Source organism: Rhineura floridana, chromosome 16, assembly GCF_030035675.1.
Source record: "Rhineura floridana isolate rRhiFlo1 chromosome 16, rRhiFlo1.hap2, whole genome shotgun sequence".
Taxonomy (NCBI): Eukaryota; Metazoa; Chordata; class Lepidosauria; order Squamata; family Rhineuridae; genus Rhineura; species Rhineura floridana.
In genome coordinates, this window is record NC_084495.1 from 29,845,456 (window position 1) to 29,869,430 (window position 23,975).

The 23,975-nt window shown below is 43.3% G+C and overlaps 2 protein-coding genes across 16 annotated transcripts in view; one reads left to right on the top strand and one right to left on the bottom strand.

Moving 5' to 3' along the window:
• Positions 1-9,817, top strand: part of TBC1D8B (TBC1 domain family member 8B) — a 48,096-nt gene extending 38,279 nt beyond the window's left edge. Inside the window, exons 18-21 of one of the 2 annotated variants that reach the window (XM_061598961.1) lie at positions 551-634; positions 1,519-1,575; positions 3,338-3,438; positions 5,968-9,817. In XM_061598961.1, coding sequence (XP_061454945.1) covers positions 551-634; positions 1,519-1,575; positions 3,338-3,438; positions 5,968-6,381 — 656 coding nt within the window. In that variant the 3' untranslated portion in view covers positions 6,382-9,817. The remainder of the gene's footprint in view (positions 1-550; positions 635-1,518; positions 1,576-3,337; positions 3,439-5,967) is intronic. The other variant, XM_061598962.1, reaches the window with a different exon arrangement.
• Positions 9,818-14,713: 4,896 nt separating this feature from the next.
• The window catches only part of PASD1 (PAS domain containing repressor 1), a 143,966-nt gene continuing 134,704 nt past the window's right edge, over positions 14,714-23,975 (bottom strand). For all 14 annotated transcript variants that reach the window (XM_061598974.1, XM_061598976.1, XM_061598967.1 and 11 more), the window contains 2 exons: positions 20,607-20,814; positions 14,714-16,163 (listed from right to left, as the gene is read on the bottom strand). In XM_061598974.1, the coding sequence (XP_061454958.1) occupies positions 15,996-16,163; positions 20,607-20,814 (376 nt within the window). In that variant the 3' untranslated portion in view covers positions 14,714-15,995. The remainder of the gene's footprint in view (positions 16,164-20,606; positions 20,815-23,975) is intronic.

Here is a 23,975-nt window from a genome sequence, read left to right on the forward strand (position 1 = left end):
ACCACTACACCACACTGGCTGTCATGCCGTTTTAAAATCTCAGTCATTTTATTGTTTTATGTATATCGTGTTAGATGGAGTTTGTTAGCTGTTTTGAGTATATTTTATATAGAAAAGTTGACGAATGAATAAATGACCTCACAGGGCTGTTGTGAAGATAGTGTGGGGAGGAAGAAGGTGTGCCCCTGAGCTCTTTCGAGGAAGGATAAGATTAAAATTTTGCTACTACATGATGAAGATAATAAGCAACTCCTATTGTGGTCTGAGGCAAAAATGCCCTTTTTTTCAGCCTCAGTTCTCCATCTCTATAACAGGAATAATAGCTGCAAGAATGAAGATTTGCGCATGCAACCTACTTTGCCAACTTTAAGTTCTAATATTTACTCATTTTGTTTATGTAACAAAATGCATATACCACTTGATTGTGAAAAACCTTTAAGCAGTTTATAAGAAACATCAAAGTTATTAATAAAAACAAGTTAGAAACAAGTGATTAAAAACGAATAATGGCGATTCTCAGATATCCTCAAATTCTGTTTCCTCTTCGCAGCTTTCACCGAAGTAGAATCCCTGAGCCCTTCGAAAGGTACTCAGCTATCTAAAGAAGAGTTGATCCACTTTAGCCAATTAAATGGTAAGCCTCCGCATGCTGATTATTGAGCTTGACGGTGATTATTTTCTTATTTCTCTCATAGGAAAGCAGTCAGTAAAATGTTAACTCCAAGTCTATGTCTAGAAATGCATTTTAGTCCCAAATTCTGAGAGGCAAAAGATGCACGATTTTCAGGTCTTTAGTTTCAGACAGAGGGCCCTGACTTTAAAGATGTCAAAAACAGAAATGGCTGAAGTGGAAGTTGTTAGGGCACTTCTGGACGACCTGTTTACTGAGCATTGATATAGATTTGCATGCACAAAGCTTACGCAGAAGTTAGACTATGGCTGTGTACACACCATACGTTTCACGCACATTGCAAACATGTAACTTCCCTCGCATGTTTCCCTCAAAGAATCCTGGGAACTGTAGCTTGTTAAGAGCACTGGGAATTTTAGCTCCACAAGGGTAAACTTTAGTTCCTGGGATTCATTGGGGGAAGTCAAGTACTTGAAATATATAGTGAGTGTGGAGGAGCTTGGAAGCTCCCACTTCAGTTTTAGGTTAACCACAGTTTAATGTTATGTCCAAACCCTAAAATATGGTTAATCTTAACTGTGGTATGTTGAAACAAGAGAACTTCTTAATGATGGCTTGACATTGGCATATTTCAGCAAGCCATAGGTTTGTTGTCAGGTTTGGAAGTGAATGTATTAATAAAATAAATACAATATTTAATTTATAATTAATACTTTAATAAAAATGGAAGCAAGAATGGCCATGCTAGAGGAGGACTAGCCAGCCCAGTGCTCACTTCAGCTGTTCTTTGCAATGCTGTGATTTAGCATTGTGTCCAAAGCAGCCCATAGTCTATCTGGTATTAGGTAGCTTCCTATGCTCATTTTTATCTTCCTTTTTCATCCTAGTTTCTTCTCCTGGAGACAGTGACGGTGCTGATGCTTTGAACACAAGCCCAGAAAAAAGTAGGTGATCTCACTTAATATCAAGAGGACTTCAGTCAGTCTCCATGTGTTTGTGTGTGCACATCATGCTGTCCATAATACATAAACATGTCAGAATGTCGTCATGCTGCAGTTTGCTTGGCCACAGACAGGTGGTGCTGCGAACGACAGTGTGTCTAGAAGTAGTGGTTGGGTGGCCTAGACAAGCCACAAAGGGACAGCCAGGATAGGCTGCAGCAGCCCCCTCCCCCAGCTCCACTGGCTCCTCAGCCTGCCAGCCCTGGGGCCCCTGTCTCCAGGATCCAGATCACCAGTGAGCTGGTGCCACTACTGGCCACATTCCTACTCCCTGGCCAGCTTGGGATCCGCTGCTTCTGCCACCTCCTAAACAATAAGGATGAAGAGAGAGTCTGGCAGGAGGAGGAGCATGGGAGGGAGAATGCAGCCAGAAGCAGCAGCTAGCTGCTGATAATCCGCTGCTGCAGCTGCCCCCAAACCCCAGGCCAGGCACTGTTTCTGGTCACCTTCCGGTGCTGCTCCTCCTGCTGGACCGACTCTTCCTCCTGGTCGTGATTCAGCTTCTTGGCTTTCATGCTGGAGTTCTGCCTTTCCTCTGGAGATCTCAGGGTAGTGTGCGTGACGGGGTAGCCAACCCCATGTCCACCAAATGATGCTAGATTATCCAGGTAGTAAAGCTGGGTGAGTTCTGCTCCTCAATGTGTGTGTGTTGAGGGGGGGGGGCTAACAATTCTTTTGTACTTCTGCTAATCTTGGGGTACTTTCAAAGCTGATACCTCTGTGGGCAGTGCTGTTTTGGCTAAATACCTGAAGGACTGCTGGCCCTTGTATGGACCTGTAAGATTACTTAGATCGTCTGGGAAATTCTGTTCGTGGTACCGCACCCTACAGAATATCTTAGGGTGGTGAACTGAAAATGCGCAATCTGCTATTACCCATGTATTGCACACTGTCCCTTCTCTCTTCCGTATGTTAAGAAGCAACTATTAAGTGCTTCAAATGTCTTGTGAAGACTTAATCTCCCCCGCCAAGCATTCCCTGACCCTTACGTTTGGGCCCTGTTTTATATGTTTGAATTCTCTGCATTTCTGTTTTATTTGCTTTTACATACACTTGTGTGTGTGTGTGTGTGTTTAATTGTTGTTTTACTTATTTTAAGTTGTGTGTTTGTTAGACTGTACACCTCTAGAGATGTTTGAAATATTAAAAATGGAAATGGACTGCCTTCAAGTCGATTCTGATTTATGGCACACCCTATGAATAGGGTGTTCATGGTAAGTGGTAATCAGAGGGGGTTTACCACTGCCTCCCTCTGAGGCTGAGAGGCAGTGACTGGCCCAAGGTCACCCAGTGAGCTTCATGGCTGAGTGGGGATTCGAACCGTGGTCTCCCAGGTCGTAGTCCAACACCTTAACCACTACACCACACTGGCTCTCTTGAAATATTAAGTGGTATATAAATGCTTTTAAATAAATAAAATAAAATGTATGCAGTGACACTCGGGAGAACTAAGATCACACTAACATGATGCTCCCCCCCAGATGTTGTTGGATTGCAGCTCCCATCATCCCTGACTATTGGCCATCCTGGCTGGGGCTGATGGGAGCTTGGGAGTCCAGCAACATCCGGAGGGCCAAAGGGCTCCTCATACCTGCTGTGAAGCGTCAGTGTTATCAGACAGGCCCAACCACTCCGTAGAGGCTGTTCTGGTTTGTGGAGGATTCCTGCGTTCATTTGCCCTGAATTCATCTTGTTGCCTTCCAAGCAGGTAAAGGAAAGGTTGATATCCAGGCCTATCTGAAACAATGGCAAGATGAATTGCTTAAAAAAGAAGAGAGCATTAAGGATTTACCCCGGATGGAACAGGTAAAACTCCCCTGTGGGAAGAACTTGTCTGTGTTTTTGCTGGGTTTATTGGTGGTAACAGGCTGCCAGTGATGGTTCCTTAACAGGCACCAGTGTGGCTTGACACATACTAATAGGATAACAGGTCATTTAAAAAACAGGTTTGATCACTGCAATGTGTTCTACATGGGGCTGCCTTTAAAGATAGTTTGGAAACTGCTGCTAGTGCAGAATTCAGCGATCAGATTGTTTAATTGGGAGCAGGAGGCCTGATCGTACACACTGATCCTGGCCCGACTGCATTGGCTGTCAGTGTCTGGGCTTAATTCAAAGTGCTGATTTTGACCTATGACACCTTATGCGGTTCAGGACCCCAGTACTTCAAGGACCAACTCTTTCCACACAAAGCTGCCTGGATCCTGCATTCAACACCCAATCCCCTTCTCCCTTGGGATCTGCACCGAGGGAGGTGCGGAAGGTGGCAACACGAGAAAGGACCTTTTCAGTGGTGGCTCCCCAATTGTGGAATGTTCTTTTCAGAGAGGCGCACCTGGCGCCCTCATTATCAACTTTTAGGCACCAAGCAAAGGCATTCCTGTTCACCCAGGCATTTGCCTCTTAACTGGGGCCAAAGGGTTTGATGATACCCAAGCCTGTATTGTGGGGTGGGGCAGGGCTTGTCCTTTTCATGTTGTTACAGGATGAGCACTTTTAGTTAATTAATGTTCTTTTTTTTTTAATTGTAATTTTGTATCGTGTGCTTTTATCATTGTAAGTGGCGTTGAGACATTTTTGTAGTAAGGGAAAAAGGAATGTAATAAATAGGAGTTGTAGAGTTGGAAGGGGTTTTGCGGACCACTAACTCCCTGCTTGATGCAGGAGATCCAGAGCTGGACTATCCATAACAGATAGTGTCTAGCCTCTGCTTGGGGAAGAGTTGTAGCTCAATGCTATAGCAGTCTGCCTTGCATTCAGAAGGTCCCAGATTCAATCTCCCACAACTCCAGGTACGGCTGGGAGAGATTCCTGCCTGAAATCCTAGACAGCCACTGACACTCAATATAGATGACAGTATTGAGCGAGATGGGCCAAGCGTCTAACTCGGTATAGTGCAGTTTCCTGAGTTCCTCTGTAGACACGATGGCAGTCCTTCCTCCATCCCTTCCCCCTTGCACTTACTCGATGACTCTCCTTTCCAACCAGGCCGTAGCCTTTGATCCCCTTTGGCTATCCCCATTCAAGATGGGGAGTCTCTCTTTTCCGATTGGCTCCCTAGATTTTTAACTTCTCCTCAGTGACACCCTCACACCCAGCGTGGTGTCCTTCTGTTCCAGACAATACTACACCACAATCCTGCCCTCAACACAGCACATCATGCAGGACCCACTTGGTTCCCCTTTCTTTCTTTAGCGCAGACGTTCATCAGACTAGTCCTCTTAGGGGAAGCGCCATAGCTCAGTGGTAGAGCATGTGTTTTGCACGCCGAAGGCCCCAGGTTCAATCCACAGCATCTCCAGGTCAGGCTGGGAGAGACCTCTGCTTGATACTCTGGAGTGCTGCTGCCAGTCAGCGTAGACAATACAGAGCTAGATGGAGCAATGGTCTGACTAGGTAGAAGGCATTTTCCCATGTTCCTGTGCTTGAAGGTGTCCAGCCAGGGAGAGATCTTCACCTCCCTAAGTAATAAATTCCGTTGTTGAATTGTCCTTACCCTTCCTCCTTATGTTCAACTGAAATCTACCCTCTTGTAACTTCAGCCCATTAGATGCTCTCCAGTGTAGTAGAGAGCAAGTCTTTGCCCAGTACTTTGATACCTTCTCACAATGGTTTACAAAATAAAAACATGAAGCTGTTTGTGTATTCTTTGACCGGTGGAGAATGTATAAAATTCAGTCAAGATATGCACATCCCCCAAAGTCTGTTGGGGATTTTGCATAATGGCAGGAGAATGTACAAAATTCGGGCAATAGATGCACATTTCCTATTGGAGATGATGCACGAGAGGAGAATATACAAAATCCAGTTGATACTTTCCCCAATCCCTGTTGGAGAGTATGTATATTGACTGGGAAATGTGACAATTCCCTCTTCAAGGAAGGTTAATGTGCGTATTCTCCATAAGACCTGATGAATGTGCGCAGTGGCCAGTTATTATGCACATTAATTGCTCATACACATGCATGCACATTCATGCACATTCATGCACAATGAACTAAAACAGTATTAAAATAACATTCCAAATCAAAATAAAAGCACCAGGAACAGTTAAACATAACTGTAAAATATAAAATTAAATTTAAAAATGGCAAAGGAGCTGGGCATGCCTCCCACTGAAGGGCATTTCATAAGGAAGAAGCCATCACAGAGAAGACCGTGTCTCTCATGCCTGCCAACCAGATAGGTCATCCTTGCATGTCTCCCTCTAATAGCATTTATTCTAATATTACCTAATAGCATTTATAAATATATTGAGGTTTTTTAAAAAAAGAAAAGAAAAAATGAGCTGCGTTATAAAATATCCCTTATTTCTCCCCTCTCCACCCACCCCAGTCCCAGTTCATCCAGTTTTCAAAGACTATGTTTAACCTGTTTCATGGGGACCCAGAAGAAGAGCTGCTCTACCGTGCCATCGCCACCGTTACCAGCCTCTTGCTGAAGATGGAAGAGGTTGGCCGCAAGCTCCAGAGCCCCACTTCACCGGCCAAGAGCGCGACCCCTTCCACTTCTGCCTCGAGCACAGAAGATGGCAGCAAGCCCCTGGAGGCTCAACCAGCCCCACAGACTGCAAGCTCTGGACCTCGGAGCCCAAGCAAAGCGGACGAGTGGTCGTTTGCTTTTGAGCAGATTCTGGCCTCTTTACTAAATGAACCTGCTTTGGTGAGGTTTTTTGAGAAACCAGTAGATGTCAAAGCCAAGCTGGAAAACGCTAAAGGTTCTCAGTTGAAAGCGAGAGCCCGCGTATAGCACTTAGCCCTGGTGTGGGTTTTTCTCTCTCTCTGTACAGAAAGCGTACAGAGGCTGAGAGCCATTTGTGAGCTCAGTGTCTTGAGTTTGTCAGGAGTTGGGGGTTGAGGATTTAGCTCGATTCCCCTGTATGCCGTAGCTGGGGTTGTTTGTGTCTTTTGCAAAGTTAAAATACATGTAGCTTGAAGCACAATCTGCACCTAGTCTTTGCATTTTCAGTACGCTCGGAGACTTAAAACCACTCCAGCCAACGCAAGCCATTTTCCTAGACTGTCAGAGGCAAACTTGTGGAATGTTCCGGTTGTGGTTGTTGCGTTCCTGATGTGAAACACAGTTTTGTGCTATGTTTCTGACGCTGAACATAATGTCTGCCACTTTTCCTAAAGAGTAGTCTGCCACCCTTAGCATATTCTCTAGTACTGCTAGTTGGATTTCCAAAGAATTGCTTCTTAAACTTTGAATGTATGCTTCTTTAACACTTTGAGAGAGAGATCTTAAGCAGGTCCTTGAGCATGGCTGTTAAAAGAAATCTGTGTTGTTTTGGGAATGGGACTAAATGTTGCTTCTGGTTTTTTGTCTTTATAGATATAAATTGCAGTCGGTCAGTATGAGCATGGGGAAGTTCCATTGCAGGCTTGAAAACCCTGGTTACTTCCCCACTGTCTCAATTTCTGACCCTGGATTTCTCGCCTTGAACCTCATATGCCTTCCTTACCATGCTAGCCTAATATGGCCCAGTTCACAGTGGTATGGAGGCCCTCTTTCAATGGCTTCCCAATCCCACTCTGGTCAAGTGTGGGCAGGGGATATTTAGGTGGTTTCTTTCCATGTCAGCATCATCTAAGGAAGCCAGCATAGGAATAGGAAGGAACTGCCACCTGGTGCCTCTGTACAGACACCACCAGAAAGAACCAAGAAGAGTTTCTCGTCTGATGCTGCAGTAATGTTTGAACTTGGCTTTAGATTGGGTTTTGGCTTGACGGCTGTGTTTACCCTCCTGGGGCTGCATCCCAGGGTGTAGCCGAAAGTGTGAGCACCCCACATGCTAACATGTGCATATATACACACTTTCCTTTCCATGCTAATCAGGAAGGGGGCAATTTGCATTTCCGTCAGGATGCTGGGCTGGACAGAGAGATTTAAACCTCAGCCACATGCCCCCCTCTTTCTCTCTCTCTATAATCTTTTTGCTGTCGTTGACAAAATTAATGTTGTTTTAAGGTTGGAAAATCTGCTTGCCAGGGAGCTGGGTGCATCAGGCCACTGGACCAAGAGTTAATCCACACATACTCACACACACTTTAGAGCAGCCTTTCCCAACCAGTGTGCCTCCAGATCAGAGCTTGGAAAAGTTACTTTTTTGAACTACAACACCCATCAGCCCAATCCAGTGGCCATGCTGGCTGGGGCTGATGGGAGTTGTAGTTCAAAAAAGTAACTTTTCCAAGCTCTGCTCCAGATGTTGTTGGACCAACAACATCTGGAGGCACACTGGTTGGGAAAGGCTGCTTTAGAGGATGTACTTCTTCTTTGAGGTTAGAAATGACCTTTGCATGTGGTAGTGCACAGTAGGGGTAATGCAGATTGAAGGATGCAGATTAAATGATCCATTAAGGATTATAGTTAAGCAAAGTTGGACATTGCTACGGAGAGCTGTTTCCAGAGATCCTTTGTAGGCTTTTATGATGAGAGCTTAAGCCACTTTCTAGTACTTATTTAATTGAATGAACCCCCTTCAAGGGCTTTTGGAACTTACATTCTTGTTCTTCAGTTCTCTGCCTTCATTGACGTTGCTGATTAAATGTTGTCAGACTTATAGGAAGCACTCAAATTTCACTCTCCCCCTTTCCCCCAAAATGATCTCCAATATTCTTGTGTGGTGTCTGCTGCCAGATGAGGTTAGTGGAGTTTTTTTAGTCTGAAAGATCGTTCCAATTTAATAGTAAAGATTGCTTATGAGAAAAAGAGAAAATACCAATTTAATTCAAAACGCCTCCCATAATGCACACAAAGAGGAACGTGTGAGTGCTTAGAAACCTCGGTGAATCCAGAACTCTTCAAGTATTGAAACAGCTCAGGTGTGCAGCAATGCCTTGGATTTTCTATGCATGTTACCCAAAAGAGATCCATTTACAAAATATAAGGCAATCCTCTATACTTGAGTCTTGTAGAAACAAACATTATATGCAGAATGGCCTACATACCACATACTGTGTATTGCTGACTATACTTCAGATTTTGATTATCAGTGAGAATGGTACTGGATTTCTCTCTCTCTCCTTCCCCCCCCCCACCGTTTGTTTCAGCATTGGAAATGTGCAACCTTTATGAAGAGCCTTGTTATCTAGCAAAATGACCACTGATGATATGTACTAGTGATGGGTATTTTGTCAAGTCAAGAAAGAATGAGCTTTCTAGCTATGAAGGAAAAAGCTTTTTTAACCTATTCTAGGGATTGAATTCCTTGGCTCTAGTTTTGAGGAAAGTCTGTTATCCATTTCTGTGTTTTAATGGTGTAATGCCAGTGGATTTGGGTTGCATGCTTGTGCCATGTAGATTTTTCAGTGGTACTTGCCACAACGTATCTGAATATTAAGCTCTTGCTGAGGGTCCCCTCTATTAGTTACCAGAGCATTCATTCATTCGTTCATTTTCTCTCTCACAGTGATACACTCACAATGGTGCTTTCAGTATTCTTTGCAGCTGAATAGAGAACATTTGTAGCTAAGGGGCAGAAGAACAGAGCCATGAAGATTTAGATCCGTGATGGCTATGTTGCAAAGAATAAAGTCATCTGGCACATCAACTAGCGTGAGCTGAAGTGCATAGAGGATTATCAGTTGTTGATCACTGTTCAAAGCAGGGTACTGGGCATAAAACCATCAAAGGTAAGGTGCCTCGCACAGTTTGAAAGTACATTTGCAAATTCTGGGGGAAGTATTATTAACAAACATTCAAGAAGCCTCTGTTGTGCTAGAAGGAAAGCCTGGTGGGCATGAAGCCTTTTTAATAAGATCTGATTCCACTGGGATTTACCAAAGAATTGGGGGAGAGGGGGGAAATACATGACTTCACCTTAGGTCACTTGATCAAACATAAATTTCCACTAACAACTGCAGTGATTATCCATTGCTGTTGTCTACAGCCATGCTGATGCTTCTCAAGTTTTGACTTTTATAATACAGCCTGCCAATATTGCAGCTGTAATTTCTTAAGGAAAGTGAACTGAAAATAAAACGTATGTATATGTCTTTAAAGTTCCTCACCTGGCTGTTTTACTTACAGACAAATCATAACATTAGCTTCTAAACAAATACTATATTCTGTAATTGTTTGTCTTGATGAAGATTTCTAAAGATTATTATGGTATGTTTTCCAGATGAAACTGGGTTATTTTCTCTTTTTTGCTACCAAGGAAGTAAAAGATGTTTATGTACTGGCATTTTGTCTTTTGATAATGACCTCTATGCAGCAGATTCACTGTATCTTTAATGGGAGGTGATCAATAAACTTTCACTGGGGGTGGGGGAGGTGAAACTCTGACACACAACATGCATGGTCCATGGTAAAATGCCAGTGGTAGGATTTTCAATAGTGCTTTATTTGGGGATGAGGAAACAGAGAAGATGGAAATTGGAGTCCAACAACAGCTGGAGCACCACAGGCGCCCCTTCCCTGTTGTAAGCTATCAGTGGTGGGCCCTCATGGGTGAGACCTCCCCAAATCACTGACCGATGAATGTGGGAAATCATTCCTTAGGGAGTCATTGGCTCAAGGGTGTTAAATCCGCACATGCAAGTCATCACATCTCAGGCACCAAGTGCTGAACATGCATGTGTGAGCCAGTCTGCATGTCTTAAGGTAGGAAATTTGTGGTCCTTCAGACGCTGTTGTACTCCAACTGCCATCATCCCTACCCATTGGCCATGCTGGCCGAGGCTCATGAGAGCTGGAATCCAGCAGCATCTGGATCACATAATGTTGGCTACCCCAGGAACTAAAGCTTCTTCAAAGAGCAGGGTTTTGATAAGGAATCTGAAAGAGGAGTGGTCATGATGAATGTTAGTGAGATCAAAGGCATATGTTAGTTGTGGCTTGGCTCTCATTGAGCTAAGTTCAAGTATTGCATATAAGAATGTAAGAAAAATGGTGTACAAATAAACTATTTATTAGTAGTAATACCCTGGGAATCCTGGATCGGCCTTTGTCTTGACGTCTGTGTATCTTCATGTTTGAAGGCTCGGGGGCCAGCCCTACTGTTCTATCCCCATGGGATGGGGGCAGCAGTTGTGTGCATACCACCAAGTATTAAAAACAAGACAGTAGCCATCCAGTAAGAGTTCTTAAAAGTACAGTTTTATTTCTCATTCAAAATACTATGTACAAATCTGTTAAAGCGCATGGAGACATGCTGGTTCTTGGTCAATGGAGCTTCACAACAGTGCGAGTATTCCAGGCTAGAATTTTAAATTTTTGCCCCCATAAGACACTTCCTTGCTCCCTCCCTGCTCATTTTACAAAATATTTTTATGAATAGGAACATTTATAAATTTACCTTTATTTGACATCATAGAAAATAAATGAAATATTCAGTTCTAAGCATTTGTTGCTTTTTCTCTCTGTTCATTTCTGTCCTTTTCCTTTTTACATATTTATTATGTCACAATATATACAACTTAGGTTAGACTCTGCATCTGTCAAACCAAACCCGGCTAGATCAACCAGCCTTTAGCTTATATATATGTACAAAATGCGTTTAAAAGTGCAAGGCTTCAAAAAGGTGCCTGTGTTTTCTGAAGCCTGGAATTGTGTTAACAGTTTGTCTTCATGCATCGATGATGCTGTAGCCTTCTCGCATTTGTATCATGCGTCACAACGCTCCATAGAAAACTTCTGAGCCAGCTGGAAAATGATAACAGTAAAGAGTCCATGTCTCATTACAACTAACATAGACCTGTTAACCAGCATACCCTCCTCCCTCGGATTAGCCAGGCTAATCAGCTGTACCCATTTCCAAATGCTTCTCCCCAAAAACAGAGGTAAACAACTCAGTGAACCTGAATATCATGACTTTGAAAACAAGTTTGGAGGAAGGTGTCTAAAGTCCAAGGTCTCAATGCAGTGCTAACCCAGGCAATTACTTAAGTAAGGGACTGCAGAAAACCTGAAAGAAGGGGACTGGGTCTTGGCCCCTATTGTGGTTGTCACCAGGAGATCAGGGAGGACAAGTTCAAACTTCACAATGAGATAGAACCTGCATTTTGGCATATCATTTTTCCCTCCCTTGAACTTCTAGAGCATGTGTTGGACCAAAACCAGTCAGTGACCTTCCCACCTCATGGAATACAATTTGAGACTTTTATGAAGGAAATAGTTCCTTGCTAATAAAGTGCATGATTTCAGAAAGGCCAAAAATATATAAATACAATATTATTGATTGGTGGTTTCATTGTCTTAAAAATGGGGTCTGTTTTTCAAAATTATTATTTCCACCAATGTCAAGCCACTCCTCTTTCCCTCGATGCATGTAATTGCCACATCGTAAGGGCTTGATTTCTAGAGTCCCATCTGGCGCTAACATTATTAGTGTACAGGTACTCAAATACAACACAAAGTGTGTGTACAGCCATGGAAAGTGGGTCATTACAGCCAAAAGCCAGCCTCAAAAGGAAAAAAAGAGCCAAGTACATTGCAGCAATGCAACACTGCAAGATTATTCTTAGCTCATGCGTTATCCCAAAGTCCATGGAATTTCAGAATTCTCAAACATGGCAACCATGTCTATTGCAATTAATAGGGATATTCCTGAAACTAAGTTTGCTAACCAACGTGTTCATTTTTCTCCACACAACCTGGATTAAAGTTTTGAGTGGAACCAGCTAAAAATAAGACAGTCGAAGCTTTCCCATTTATTTTGCTAAGGCTAGGTTTGTAACACGTGAGCATTTCCCTCTGTCCCCCAGGTTCCTAAGTGCCTTGTGAGAGAGAATGGGAAAACTGTAGATGTCAGCGGTGAGGTGTTGGTGTGTGCAGGTGTAGACACACCATTTTTCTTTCTCCAACCTCTTGTCAGGCTGTCTGTCTCATTAAAAAATGAAGTAGGAAAGACTCATAGTGACAACTTGCTGCAAGAATGCATTATGGTCAACACCGAGGTGCTGTAAAGTGCATGAAACTTTAGTGGGGAGAAAGGTAACATACCAGTGTTCCTATGAAAGAGGATGTGTCTGCATAGCCTCCCCTGCCTACTCTCTCCATTTCAGTGTCTTTGCGCTCAGGAGGCAGGGGAACATTCGCCCTCCAGATGTTACTGGACTACAATTCCCATCATCCCTGACTATAGGCTATGCTACTTGGGCCTGATGGGCATTGGACTCCAACAGCTGGTGGGGGGGCAAAGGTTACCTGCTCCTGTGCTAAAGCAACAAAGGAACAGAGTACATAGAGTGGCAGAGGATGTTCCTTTACTCACAGTGAAAGTGTTGATGGTGTGCAGACTGCAAATGGAGGAGGGCAACTGATGAGGCATGATAGCATTAGTACAAGAAGACTGGAGAACTGGATCTGCATTGAACGTCTACCCCCTTCCTATTTTAAAAGCATCCGTGCTAATGTGTCCTCCCACAGAAGATGCCCCATGCATGCCCTGCATCTGTGATTTTCTCCCCTGTGCCTGTCCTTGGTGGTGTTCCCTAAAATGATTTCATAAGCATTTACTGGAGGGGGAATTAGTATTGCACTAGCAAGTTAGCTACTTACAAGAGTAGGTCCGGCTTACATGGGGTGGAGACTCTCAGCATGGCGTGGCTGTGATGCCCGTTTAGAACCTGACATAGCTTTATATCGGGGGGGGTGTTGCTAACCTTTGGCCCTCCAGAGTCTGTTAAGACTACAGCTCCCGTCCTGCATGGTCATGCTGGCTGGACTAATGAGACCTGGAGTCCAACAGCATCTGAGGAACCCCAGTGTCCCCAAGCCTGGTCTAATGGATACCTTTTAGGTCCACCACCTGTAACTGTAGTGGGAAAATGAGCACCAGGGCCAGGCTCATTGGCAGTAGCAGGCACAACTATAATGTCCCTGCAGGAAGCCCTTTTCTAAAGCTGATGTTGTTTAATAGTGCCTTTCACAAATTTGAATCTATGAAACAAGTTCTCCGCTGCAAGCCTCAACATTGGAGGGGAGGGGAGCTAATCACGCAATAATAAAGTGCCTACAGCCTCCCCGCCTTGTTAAGTTGCCAAGGACAAAATTCTATTCTACACTCTCTGAAATGCTGTTTTTAAACCTGGCGTTTGGCCCGAGGTGTCTGCTGTGCTGTGGGTCCTGCCAGAGACCAAACAGAGAAGTTGGTTCCAGATTTACTGGCTCCCCTTTTCCTTTTGGTGGGGAAGAGAAGGGCACAGGAAAAAAATGGATAGTTATTTTTTAAATAAATATTTGCAGAAGGTTGTAGTTACAGAGGCAGCTCTACCTGCTTCTGGCCACTGCTTTGCCTGTGCTCCAGCCACCTCTCTGAGCTAAGTGTGCAAAATTATTTGGGGAGAGCTCACCTCTCCAATATCCACCTATCCTTCTTAATGCAAAGGCTGGGTTATATGTTGCGCTTTGCATTTGAAAGGACCAAGCTCCTCTAACCCTTACATTCCCCCCTTAAAAGACAACAGGTACACTGAGAAGGTTGCTTCCTCTCCATAGCCTCTCTGCAGATGTGGACATACATCTTGCAGTAAGAGCAAGCGAAGTACACCTGTGTCCCTTTTAATTGCCTATGACATTTTAGTTGCACCTGTGGGTGTGGGTGTGTTCATACATCAGTAGTTTAAAAATTTAAATACTGGTAAGTAAAGGGAAAATAGTCCCTTATACACAGTGATTGATCTCTAATGCTGCCTGAGAATCTTCAGAACACAGAGCTATGTTTCAAACAATTGTAGCCTTGCTTTTCATTAAACTTTTGGTCCTGAAATGAATCTACTCTGATGTTGGATTTGGGAGCCCAACAAGCCTATAAAGAAACCTCTTCCTAGCAACCAGCAACAAGTGATTTGCTGCTGTTGTTAAACAGACCCTTTCGTGCAACTTCATTTCTTTTCTTTAAAGAGGCATTAGTGAACGTTGCCTTCTGAGTCTAGAATCTAAAAATGTACAGTCCAGCACAGCTACATTTTTAACAACAGAACAAAAAAAATGCCCCTAACACTTATAAGTATTCATTTTCCTTTGGAAACACACAAAACAGTAGGGGACACTTTGGTATACACACCCACTGAGGAATATATTATTTTTTTAAAAAAAGTTCATAAATATATAAACACACTTAAAGTGACAATTTAAAAAAATACAATTTATTGCTAATGCTACTGACTTGTAACATCGCAGATCTCCTTGTTCAGGTAGAAATCTCCACTTTGCCAAATTCTATCCACTATGTAGCAAAACCACAAAGTTTGCTTTTGTCTTTGGGTGTCAAGATATCTCCCCACAGAAAGGTTCATTGGGGAGGGAGAGAGAAAGAAAAGATAGAAAGAAAAGGAAGGATCTCTTTCTTGTACCTTATGAAAAATATATTTGGCTAAATGGGCAATAGAAATAGATAGGTTTATATGGCTGCACTTTGCAACAAAAATAGGAGAAATTCTTGTAAGCATCATAATTCTAACAGTGAAAGGAGCTGGTTCAAAAAGAAGAAATTCAGGCAAGAGTGGTGTTATACACAGTAGCAGCATTACCCAATTATCCAGACAGAAATGATGGGATTCACATATAGGAAACAGGTAATGGGATAGGGTGGGGAAATATGTCCAGTAATTCACACATGACCTACTATTACAAAAATGAAACTATATATACACAAATACATCCACAACAGAAAAAATAAAATAAATGGTAGCCCGCTGATGGTTATAGTTCAATCTGTGTTCACAGTGCTTCACAGTGAATTTCAGCAACATTTTTTAAAAAGGAAAAAGGAGACTTCTCCTGCGCAGATGTGTGGCTTTCTGTTGCACAAACTCATCAGCGTGTAAACTTGGCTAATAAAAAGAAAATACCACCTGCAAGCTAGAAATCTGTCTTACCATATCTATAAATATATATAATATTCATATATATGGCTTTATCGAACGCAAAAGTGGCCACATTAAGGACTATATGCTCTCCTGAAAATAATTATTTTTCCCCAGTTGGGCAAATCAAGTTTAATTGTTTATTGCAGGTGAGCATGGAATCACATCTGCCAATGAATCTGTCCTGGCAGACAGAAGCATCCCTAAGCAACCTTTCCTCAGGATCCATTTGCTTTTATAAATACCTCCATCTCTAGCCACAGGATGTAGATGAGATGTTCTCACTACATACAGGTCAAGCTGTTAATGAATGCCAGACTTGATTTTTGTTCCCATTTTGCTGGAGTTGTGCTGCTGGGTGGGGTGTGCGATTTTGTCCAAGTGCAAGACACTCCGACCACTGGTCTCTGCTCCTGCTGGGGCCTTCCCTGTCTCTGACGCATTTCTCTCCTTTGTACAAGCCTCACCCTCCAGGTGGACCTCCTGTCTATGCTTGCCCTCTGTCCACTCAGCATAGCCGCTACTCCCAAGATTGCCATCTCCAGCTCAAGGCAGCTGCATTTCAGGCAGGTCTTGTAAACCGCAAGGCTGGCCTTGCAGGTGGTGGCTCTGTGTCTGCGGATGGTGGAAAAAGCCCATGGTGGTGTTCTGTTGTGGTACATGAGATTGCTGGAATAGGTGCTGGTTCTGGCCTGGTTCAGCTGTACCTTGCATCTGTGGGAGAATAGAACAGTCTGCTTTAGACATGAGACTAAGGAACGCCTCCCACATATTTATCCCTTCTCTCATAAATAATAGTGGAAGCCAGGGTCACCTGGTGAAGCTGAATGTTGGAAGATTCAGGACAGACAAAAGAAAGGACTTATTCACATCGTGTATAGTTATATTATGGAATTCCCTCTCACAGGAGGTAGTGGTGGCCACCAACTTGGATGGCTTAAGGCTATCAATGACTCTTAGCCATGATGGCTGTGTACTGCTTCTGCTGTCAGAAGCAGTATGCCTCTGAATACCATTTGCTGGGAATCACAAGTGGGAAGACTACTCTTGCACTCAGGTCCTGCTTGTAGGCTTCCCACAGGCATCTGGCTGATCACTGTGAGAACAGGAAGCTGGACTAGATGGGCCTTTGACTTGATCCATCAGGGCTCTTGTGGTCTACCTTCTTCTGGAGAAGAGGTCATCTGCACAGAACAAAAATAGCCTTGCTTGATCAGATCAATATTCATCTAGTCCAGCATTGCTTCCATCAATTGCCTCCCTCCTGTGGTGAGTTCCAGCACCTGGTATTCAGAAGTATACTGCCTCTAGTCTTGGAGGTTCCATTTAGGCTAATATCAATATTGGGCACATCCACAAATTCATGTAATCTTTTTTAAACAAGCAAGGGGATATTTTAAGTGGCTTTATACTATAGCCAGCATGGATTTTTCATGTTCCGCAATGTTAAGTTGAAAATACCCCCATGCCCTTCTGCTGTTTCTCATAAGCACATTTAAAAACCAAAGCTTACAAAACTTATAGTCCTGAACTCAGAAACACACGACAGTCGGAGAGAATCAAGAGTTCAATGTGTAAAACGACAAAAAAATCTGGACCCCTGTTGTTCTTTTATCTGTCAGTGGTCTCATAATTAAAAATCAGCCATGTTCACAGAGTACCTGTAATCCTATAGATAAACTTGCCCCATACTCTGACCATCTTCTGCAGTTTAAAAGTTTAAAAAATGCATGGCTGATTTTTAATTAATTAAAGAAATTTAACATTGAACTCTATTATAATCTCGGGCATGCTCAGTAAGAACCAACTGTCAGTGTTCTAAAAGCCAGAGTCACAGCTGTTTCCTTGGCTAATCAAGTGACCACACCCATGCCCAACATTTTTTCCACTTTAAACAGTCATAGCTTCCTCCAAAGAATCCTGGGAAGTGTAGTTTGTGAAGGGTGCTGAGAATAGTTAGAAGACTCCTATTCCCCTGACAGAGGGCTCATTTACACAGGTTTTCAATGTGTGTCTGGTGCTACTTGCATCCCTTTTTAATCTGCATGGTTCACATGATGTTACTGGCAAACAAAAGCTATCACACAGTTTTCCCCCTATAAATCTGTACTAACCCAATCCTCTGAAAGGGAAGGAAAAAAAGTCTTCACTCCGTATCTCTAGGGCTTGCAGATGTTTTGCTCCCATGCTTTTAAGTGAGTGTGTCAGTCATTCCCTTCTCCATGCCCACTCCCTCCTCTTCCCTTTGTTTATTTTATTTCCTGCAACTTATAGCTGCTCTCCCCTGTTCTGCAATGCTTTTTTATGTTGCTGCAAATGGTGCCGTTATTTTCTTTCCCCCCCTAACTTGTGCACAAAAGATAACACTGCTCAAAGACTTGTATTTCAGCTATATTGTACCAGTGAAAATACAAATAATCACATTTCCGGGTTGTTGTTGTTTTTAAATGAAACTTTCTGGTAGAACAAACTGAGCATGCTCGGTTTCCAGGTAACAAGAAGGAATGGAAATGTTAAATTAGAGGGTGTGGTCTCTAAGAAACTGTATGATTGATGCTTCCCCTCAAGTGTGACTAGAAAACACCGTGTTTGCAGCTGGCACTGAGCCCTTACTGTGCACAGTGCAAACAGAAAGCAGAGGTAGAAACGGCATCTTTAGCACAAAGTTATGCTCCCATGTGGATACGCCCAGAGTTCCAGTGGCCAGAGGGGTTTAACAATCAGCCCCTCTTCTGGGGATTGTAGCTCTGTGAGAGGAATAGGGCCTCTCCTAGCAACTTAGCACCCTTCACAAACTACACTTCCCAGGATTCTTTGGGGGAAGCCATGGCTGTCTAAAATGAAATAAAGGTCTGGTGTGGATGTGGCCAGGGACAGCTTTGGTTTAAATTTGAATGGGAGACTGCATGTGCCTGCTATAAAATAAAAAGGTGGGGAAAACACTAAAAAACAATGATACTGTTCACAGTGTTTTCCTTTTGGAAAGGAAAGGGGCTTTCCCTCTGCCCAGTGCCCACCCACCCAATCTCCTCCTTTCCCCCTCCACCTCTTCCAAGTCAGTTTCACCTATCCTAAGAATGATTGTACAGGAGTAGATCCCACTGAACTCAATAAGCATGCAAATGATCAAACCTGCCCTCCCTTCTTCCTCCTTCCTATCCCCTCCCTTTTGCCCCTCCCCTCTCCCTCCCCTATCAATCCCCTCCCCCTCCTTCCCCTTCCTGCCCCCTCCCCCTCCTTCTTCTCCATGGTCAGTTTTACCTATTCTAAGCATGATTGCATGGGAGTAAATCCCATTGAACTCAATAAACACACAAATGATCAGACCTGCCTTTTCCCTCCCCTCCCCCTCTGTCCCCCATCTCTCCCTTCTTCCTTCCCTCCCCTCTTCCTCCTCCCTCCTCCCCTGTCCACTCCAGCCTCCCTCCCTCCTCCTCCCCCATGGTCACTTTCACCTGTTATAAGCATGATTGCATGGGAGTAAATCCCAGTGAACTCAATAAACATACAAATGAGCAAACCTATCCTCTACCCTCTTTCTCCTGCCTGGTCCCCTCCCCCCCTCTTCCCTTTCTCCTCCCCCCCCTCCTTCCCTCCCCATCGTCCCATGGTCAGTTTCATCTATCCTAAGCATGATTTCAGGGGAGTAAATCCCACTGAACTCAATATGCATGCAAATGATCTATCCATTCTCAGCAAGCTTGCACAGGATCCCATTTCTTACCTCCCGGGTTAAAAAGCAGGGAAATTCACTAATAGGCAAAAAAACCCTTGAGGTTTAAGAACGTACCTATAGCCCACAGATATTTCTATCAAACTTTAAAAAACAGGGAAATTGGGCAGCTATAGTGAATTCACCAGGAGAGCAGGAGACCTAACCTCCTCTCTGAGACATTGTACTGCCATACACATTTGTCAAAATGCATACACAATTTGGGTTGGTTTTTCATAGTCCAATCCACTTCCTGTGTAGCTTGGAAGAATTTGGTAGGATGTGCCTCTGAGCATATGGTGAGTGGTGGCAACACCTGCAATCAGCCCAAATAACAGAAACAAGACATGTGCTATGCTGATCTTGTTTTAGCAGGGAGGAAACAACATTATTAAGACAGCTGATATAGTTCAGATGGTCACTTTAAATATGCTTGATCTACTTTGCAATTTTAGTGAAGTTTCCTATAATAAATCATTTTCTTTTGCTTCTGTTTCTGTGAATATGTGAAGTACAGCAACACTTTGCAAAACTTACACTAAAAAAACCTCCCAAAACAATTGTGGAATAATGGCACTGACTATTCTGCAGAACAGTCTCCAGTGGACATCGGGAGTGCCTCAGTTTGCACAAGATAAAACAGTGGAAGGTGAAATATATCGTAGCAAATTTCTAGGTGTGCTCTACATTTTTAATTGACCATGCCCACCTTTCCTTAAGTGAAGTGGTTTAAGCATAGCAGGCTGAAAACACATATGTTGGGCAGGCCAAGTTTGTTTTTTTCCAACAACTAGATTTATGCTTGAGTAGCAACATATTGTTATCATTCTGACTTTACATCAAACTGCAGTTTCAGATTCAACTGTTAATGCACCCAAAATAGAAAGAGAACATAACCTCGTTTGAAACACAAAAAGGCTGTCTTCACCATCATATGACATTGACCAATAAAAAGGCTTTGAAATTAATAAATATAAATTTGACACAGATTTCTAGGATGAATAATGAAAGAAATGTAATTTTCTAGGTTAGATTCTCTGTAGAAATAGAAGTAACACAGGAAAGAAGCAAAGTAAGAATACCCACATACAAAAATGTAATTCTCCATCTTTGGAGACGGCAGGTGTGGCCACTACTCACCATATGCTCAGAGACACATGTTACCAAATTCTTCCAAGCTACACAGGAAGTGGATTGGACTGTGAAAGACCAACCCAAATTGTGTTTGGATTTTGGCCAATTTGTAGGGCGGTACAATATCTCAGAGAAGAGGTCAGGTTTCCTGCTCAGGCAGGAGTCTTTCCCAGCCCTAGATGCCAGGAATTGAACCTGGAGCCTTTTGCATGCAAAATGTGTGCTCTACTACTCAGCTATGATCTTCCCTGCATCTGAGTTCCTAGCAATCATCACATCTTCCACAACCTGACTGCAAAATAACTTATTACCTGAAGATAGAGGTGATGCTGTTGAACTTGATGCGGCTGCCACTGATGGAGGGTGCCAGGAGGATGGCTCTGCTGCGCAGCGATGCTGGCATGCGGAATCATCACAGAAGGGGTAAATACAGGAGATGGAGTGGGAGCGCAGATGGTAGTGCATGTGATTGGCTGCATCTGTATCGCAGCAGGCAGCCCTTGCTGTTCTTGAGCAAACCTGAAATGAGGAGACGTTACATGTTTTAATTTCACAGATAACAAATCAATAGCCACAAATGGCATTGAAAGTCACCTCAAAACGCAACACTTTCCATAGAACAGGGATGGCTCATCCAAGGCCAACCTCTGTGAATGTTGCTGAAATAGAACTCCCATCATCCCTGGCCATTGGCCATGCTGGCTGAGGTTGATGGTAGTTCAGAGTCCAGCAACTGGACCACTGTTTAGTCATCCCTGCTGTAACCTTTCCTAGCCCTCATTGCTGTGAAGATCTCCTTGAAAGCATGTGGGCAATGCTTTCTTAGCTCTCAGAAACAGAAGAGATGGCTGAATAAAGTTTTCAGTGGCTAGAGAGCAAAGGTTCAGTGTTCTTCCCCTTCTTGTGACTACCAAATCACATAACAGTTTTAAGAATGTAGAGTAAAGTATGCAAAGTAGGAAACTGCTCATTTGTGAAGATGCATAAATTAAGCAGGTAGCAGAATCCAGCTTTTTGCGGTGCAGAATTTAGGTTTCCAGGGTGCCGAATCTTAGCTTTGTTAAGCATGGGCTGCATTCATATCTGATACAAAAAGCAAAATATAGCCCCCTAGTGGCCCAACCCAGCTTACTTGATAGAAGACCTCTAAGCCATATACATTGAAAACATTTCGTTTTTGTATCCCGACCACTTGGTAATTTGAAAGTGAAGCCCAGGATGAGCTTTGCCTGCTTGTCCACTAGGGGCAATATCTGTTTGGTATTATAAAAATACACACAGAAATAGGAACTAATTTGGTTGGTCCTATTTCTTAGCAGAGTTGTAAAAATACAAGCAGCAGAATGAGAATATAAACCAGCCCCACCTTTCTCTATATAAATAACAACAGACACAATCCTTTAGGTAAAAGAAAAGAATGTTTACTCACGAATTCTGCATATGTTCAGAAACATAGGTTCTAGCTTAGAAGAAAGAAAAATATAGAAGTCTCAGTCCATCTTAGTGTTTTGTATTGATGCTCTTAGCAGAGAGCATCATGCCATGCAGCCTCTCTCAAAGGTAGGAAGATCAGCAATGGAGAATATTCAAAAATCCCCCAGGACAAAGGAGGAGGAAGTCAGGTAAGTGACCCCCACCCATTAGGAAGTTACATCATGGTAAAACAGGTACATGGAATATTCCCCAAATATCAAAGTGACCATGCAACATTTGCCTATTCCAACACTCCTCCTCGAATTTGCATGCATTAATCTAACAAGCCCATTTTGACACGAAGTCTCTGGAAACAGTCTTTTGGTAATGGCTTTGTCAAGATGTCAGCTGTCATCTCTGCAGTTAAGAACATAAGAAGAGCCTGCTGGATCAGGCCAGTGGCCCATCTAGTCCAGCATCCTGTTCTCACAGTGGCCAACCAGGTGCCTGGGGGAAGCCCGCAAGCAGGACCCAAGTGCAAGAACACTCTCCCCTCCTGAGGCTTCCGGCAACTGGTTTTCAGAAGCATGCTGCCTCTGACTAGGGTGGCACAGCACAGCCATCATGGCTAGTAGCCATTGATAGCCCTGTCCTCCATGAATTTGTCTAATCTTCTTTTAAAGCCGTCCAAGCTGGTGGCCATTACTGCATCTTGTGGGAGCAAATTCCATAGTTTAACCATGCGCTGAGCAAAGAAGCACTTCCCTTTGTCTGTCCTGAATCTTCCAACATTCAGCTTCCTTGAATGTCCACAAGTTCTAGTATTATGAGAGAGGGAGAAGAACTTTTCTCTATCCACTTTCTCAATGCCATGGACAGTAGTTCATCTTGATGAACCCTTTCTGTCAACTCACGTACAATATGGTATTTTATACCTATATGTTTAGTCCACGGAGTGATTCAGTCTGAGAAAGTCTAATACAACTTTGGTTGTCTTCCATCACCTGGGTAAGTCTCTGCACCCTTATTCCAAGGTCCTTTAGTAGTCTGTTGAGCCAAATGGCTTCTTTGCAGGCTTCTGCAGCAGCCATATACTGATTCTGTAGAAGAAAATGCTATTATGTCTTGCTTGTGACTAGCCCAGGAGATAGGTCCATCTCCATACATAAACAGAAAGCCACTAGTTGACTTGGAGTCTGAGCTATCTCCAGCCCAGTCAGCATCAGTGTAACACACAAGCTTTGGATCACTATTAGCTGGCAATCTCAGCTTAAAGTCCATAGTCCCTTTCAAGTATCTAGCCACCCTTTTGACAGCAATCCAGTCCTTTTGTGTGGGTGTGCTAGTTTTCCTACATAGGATCTCTACTGCACTTGCTATGTCAGGTCTGGTGTTGGTGGTCAAGTACAAAAGCTTCCCTATTGCTGTTCTGTACTTGTTATAATTTGGTAAAGGTTCACCTACATCATTGTCTTTAAGAAAGTCTGTTGCCATAGGCATTGCTACAGGATAGGCATCCTTGAGTTCTAGAGTCTCTAAAAGATCAACAATCTTTTGTTTTTGGTTGAGTAGGTAGGAGCCATCTGCTTCCCTTTCAATCTGGATGCCTAGGTAGTATGTTGCAGTGCCTAGCTCTTTGATTTCAAGTTCCTTGTTCAAATGATGTACAACTTCTCTGTAGTCTTGATCTCTTTTGAGTTGCCACGATCAAGTCATCGACATAAATCAGAATATATGTCAAATGTCCATCTTTGCTTCTGGTGTACAGGCATTGGTCTACATCACCTTGCTTGAAGCCTAGCTCCTTGAGCATTTTATCCAGTTTCTCATTCCAGGCCCTTGCAGCTTGCTTGAGTCCATACAGGCCCTTTTTAAGCTTGCATACAAGATGTGCTTGCTTCTGGTTCACAAAACCTGGAGGTTGTTGCATGTACAACTCCTCTGTTATTTCTCCATGCAGAAAGGCAGTCTTGACATGGTGTCTGACGTGCATCTGTTTGGAGGCTGCCACACTTAGTAACATTCTTATTGTGCTGTGTTGGACAACAGGAGCAAAAGTAGCATCATAGTCCTCTCCATATTTCTGCAGGAAACCTTTGGCAACTAGTCTTGCCTTGTAGTGTTCAATTTCTCCTCCTGCATCTTGTTTCACCTTGAACACCCATCTGCATCCTATGGCTTTCTTGCCTGGTGGAAGTTCTGTCAGGGTCCAAGTCTTATTCTTGTGCAGTGCATCCATCTCCTCCTGAGCGGCTTTTCTCCACTGA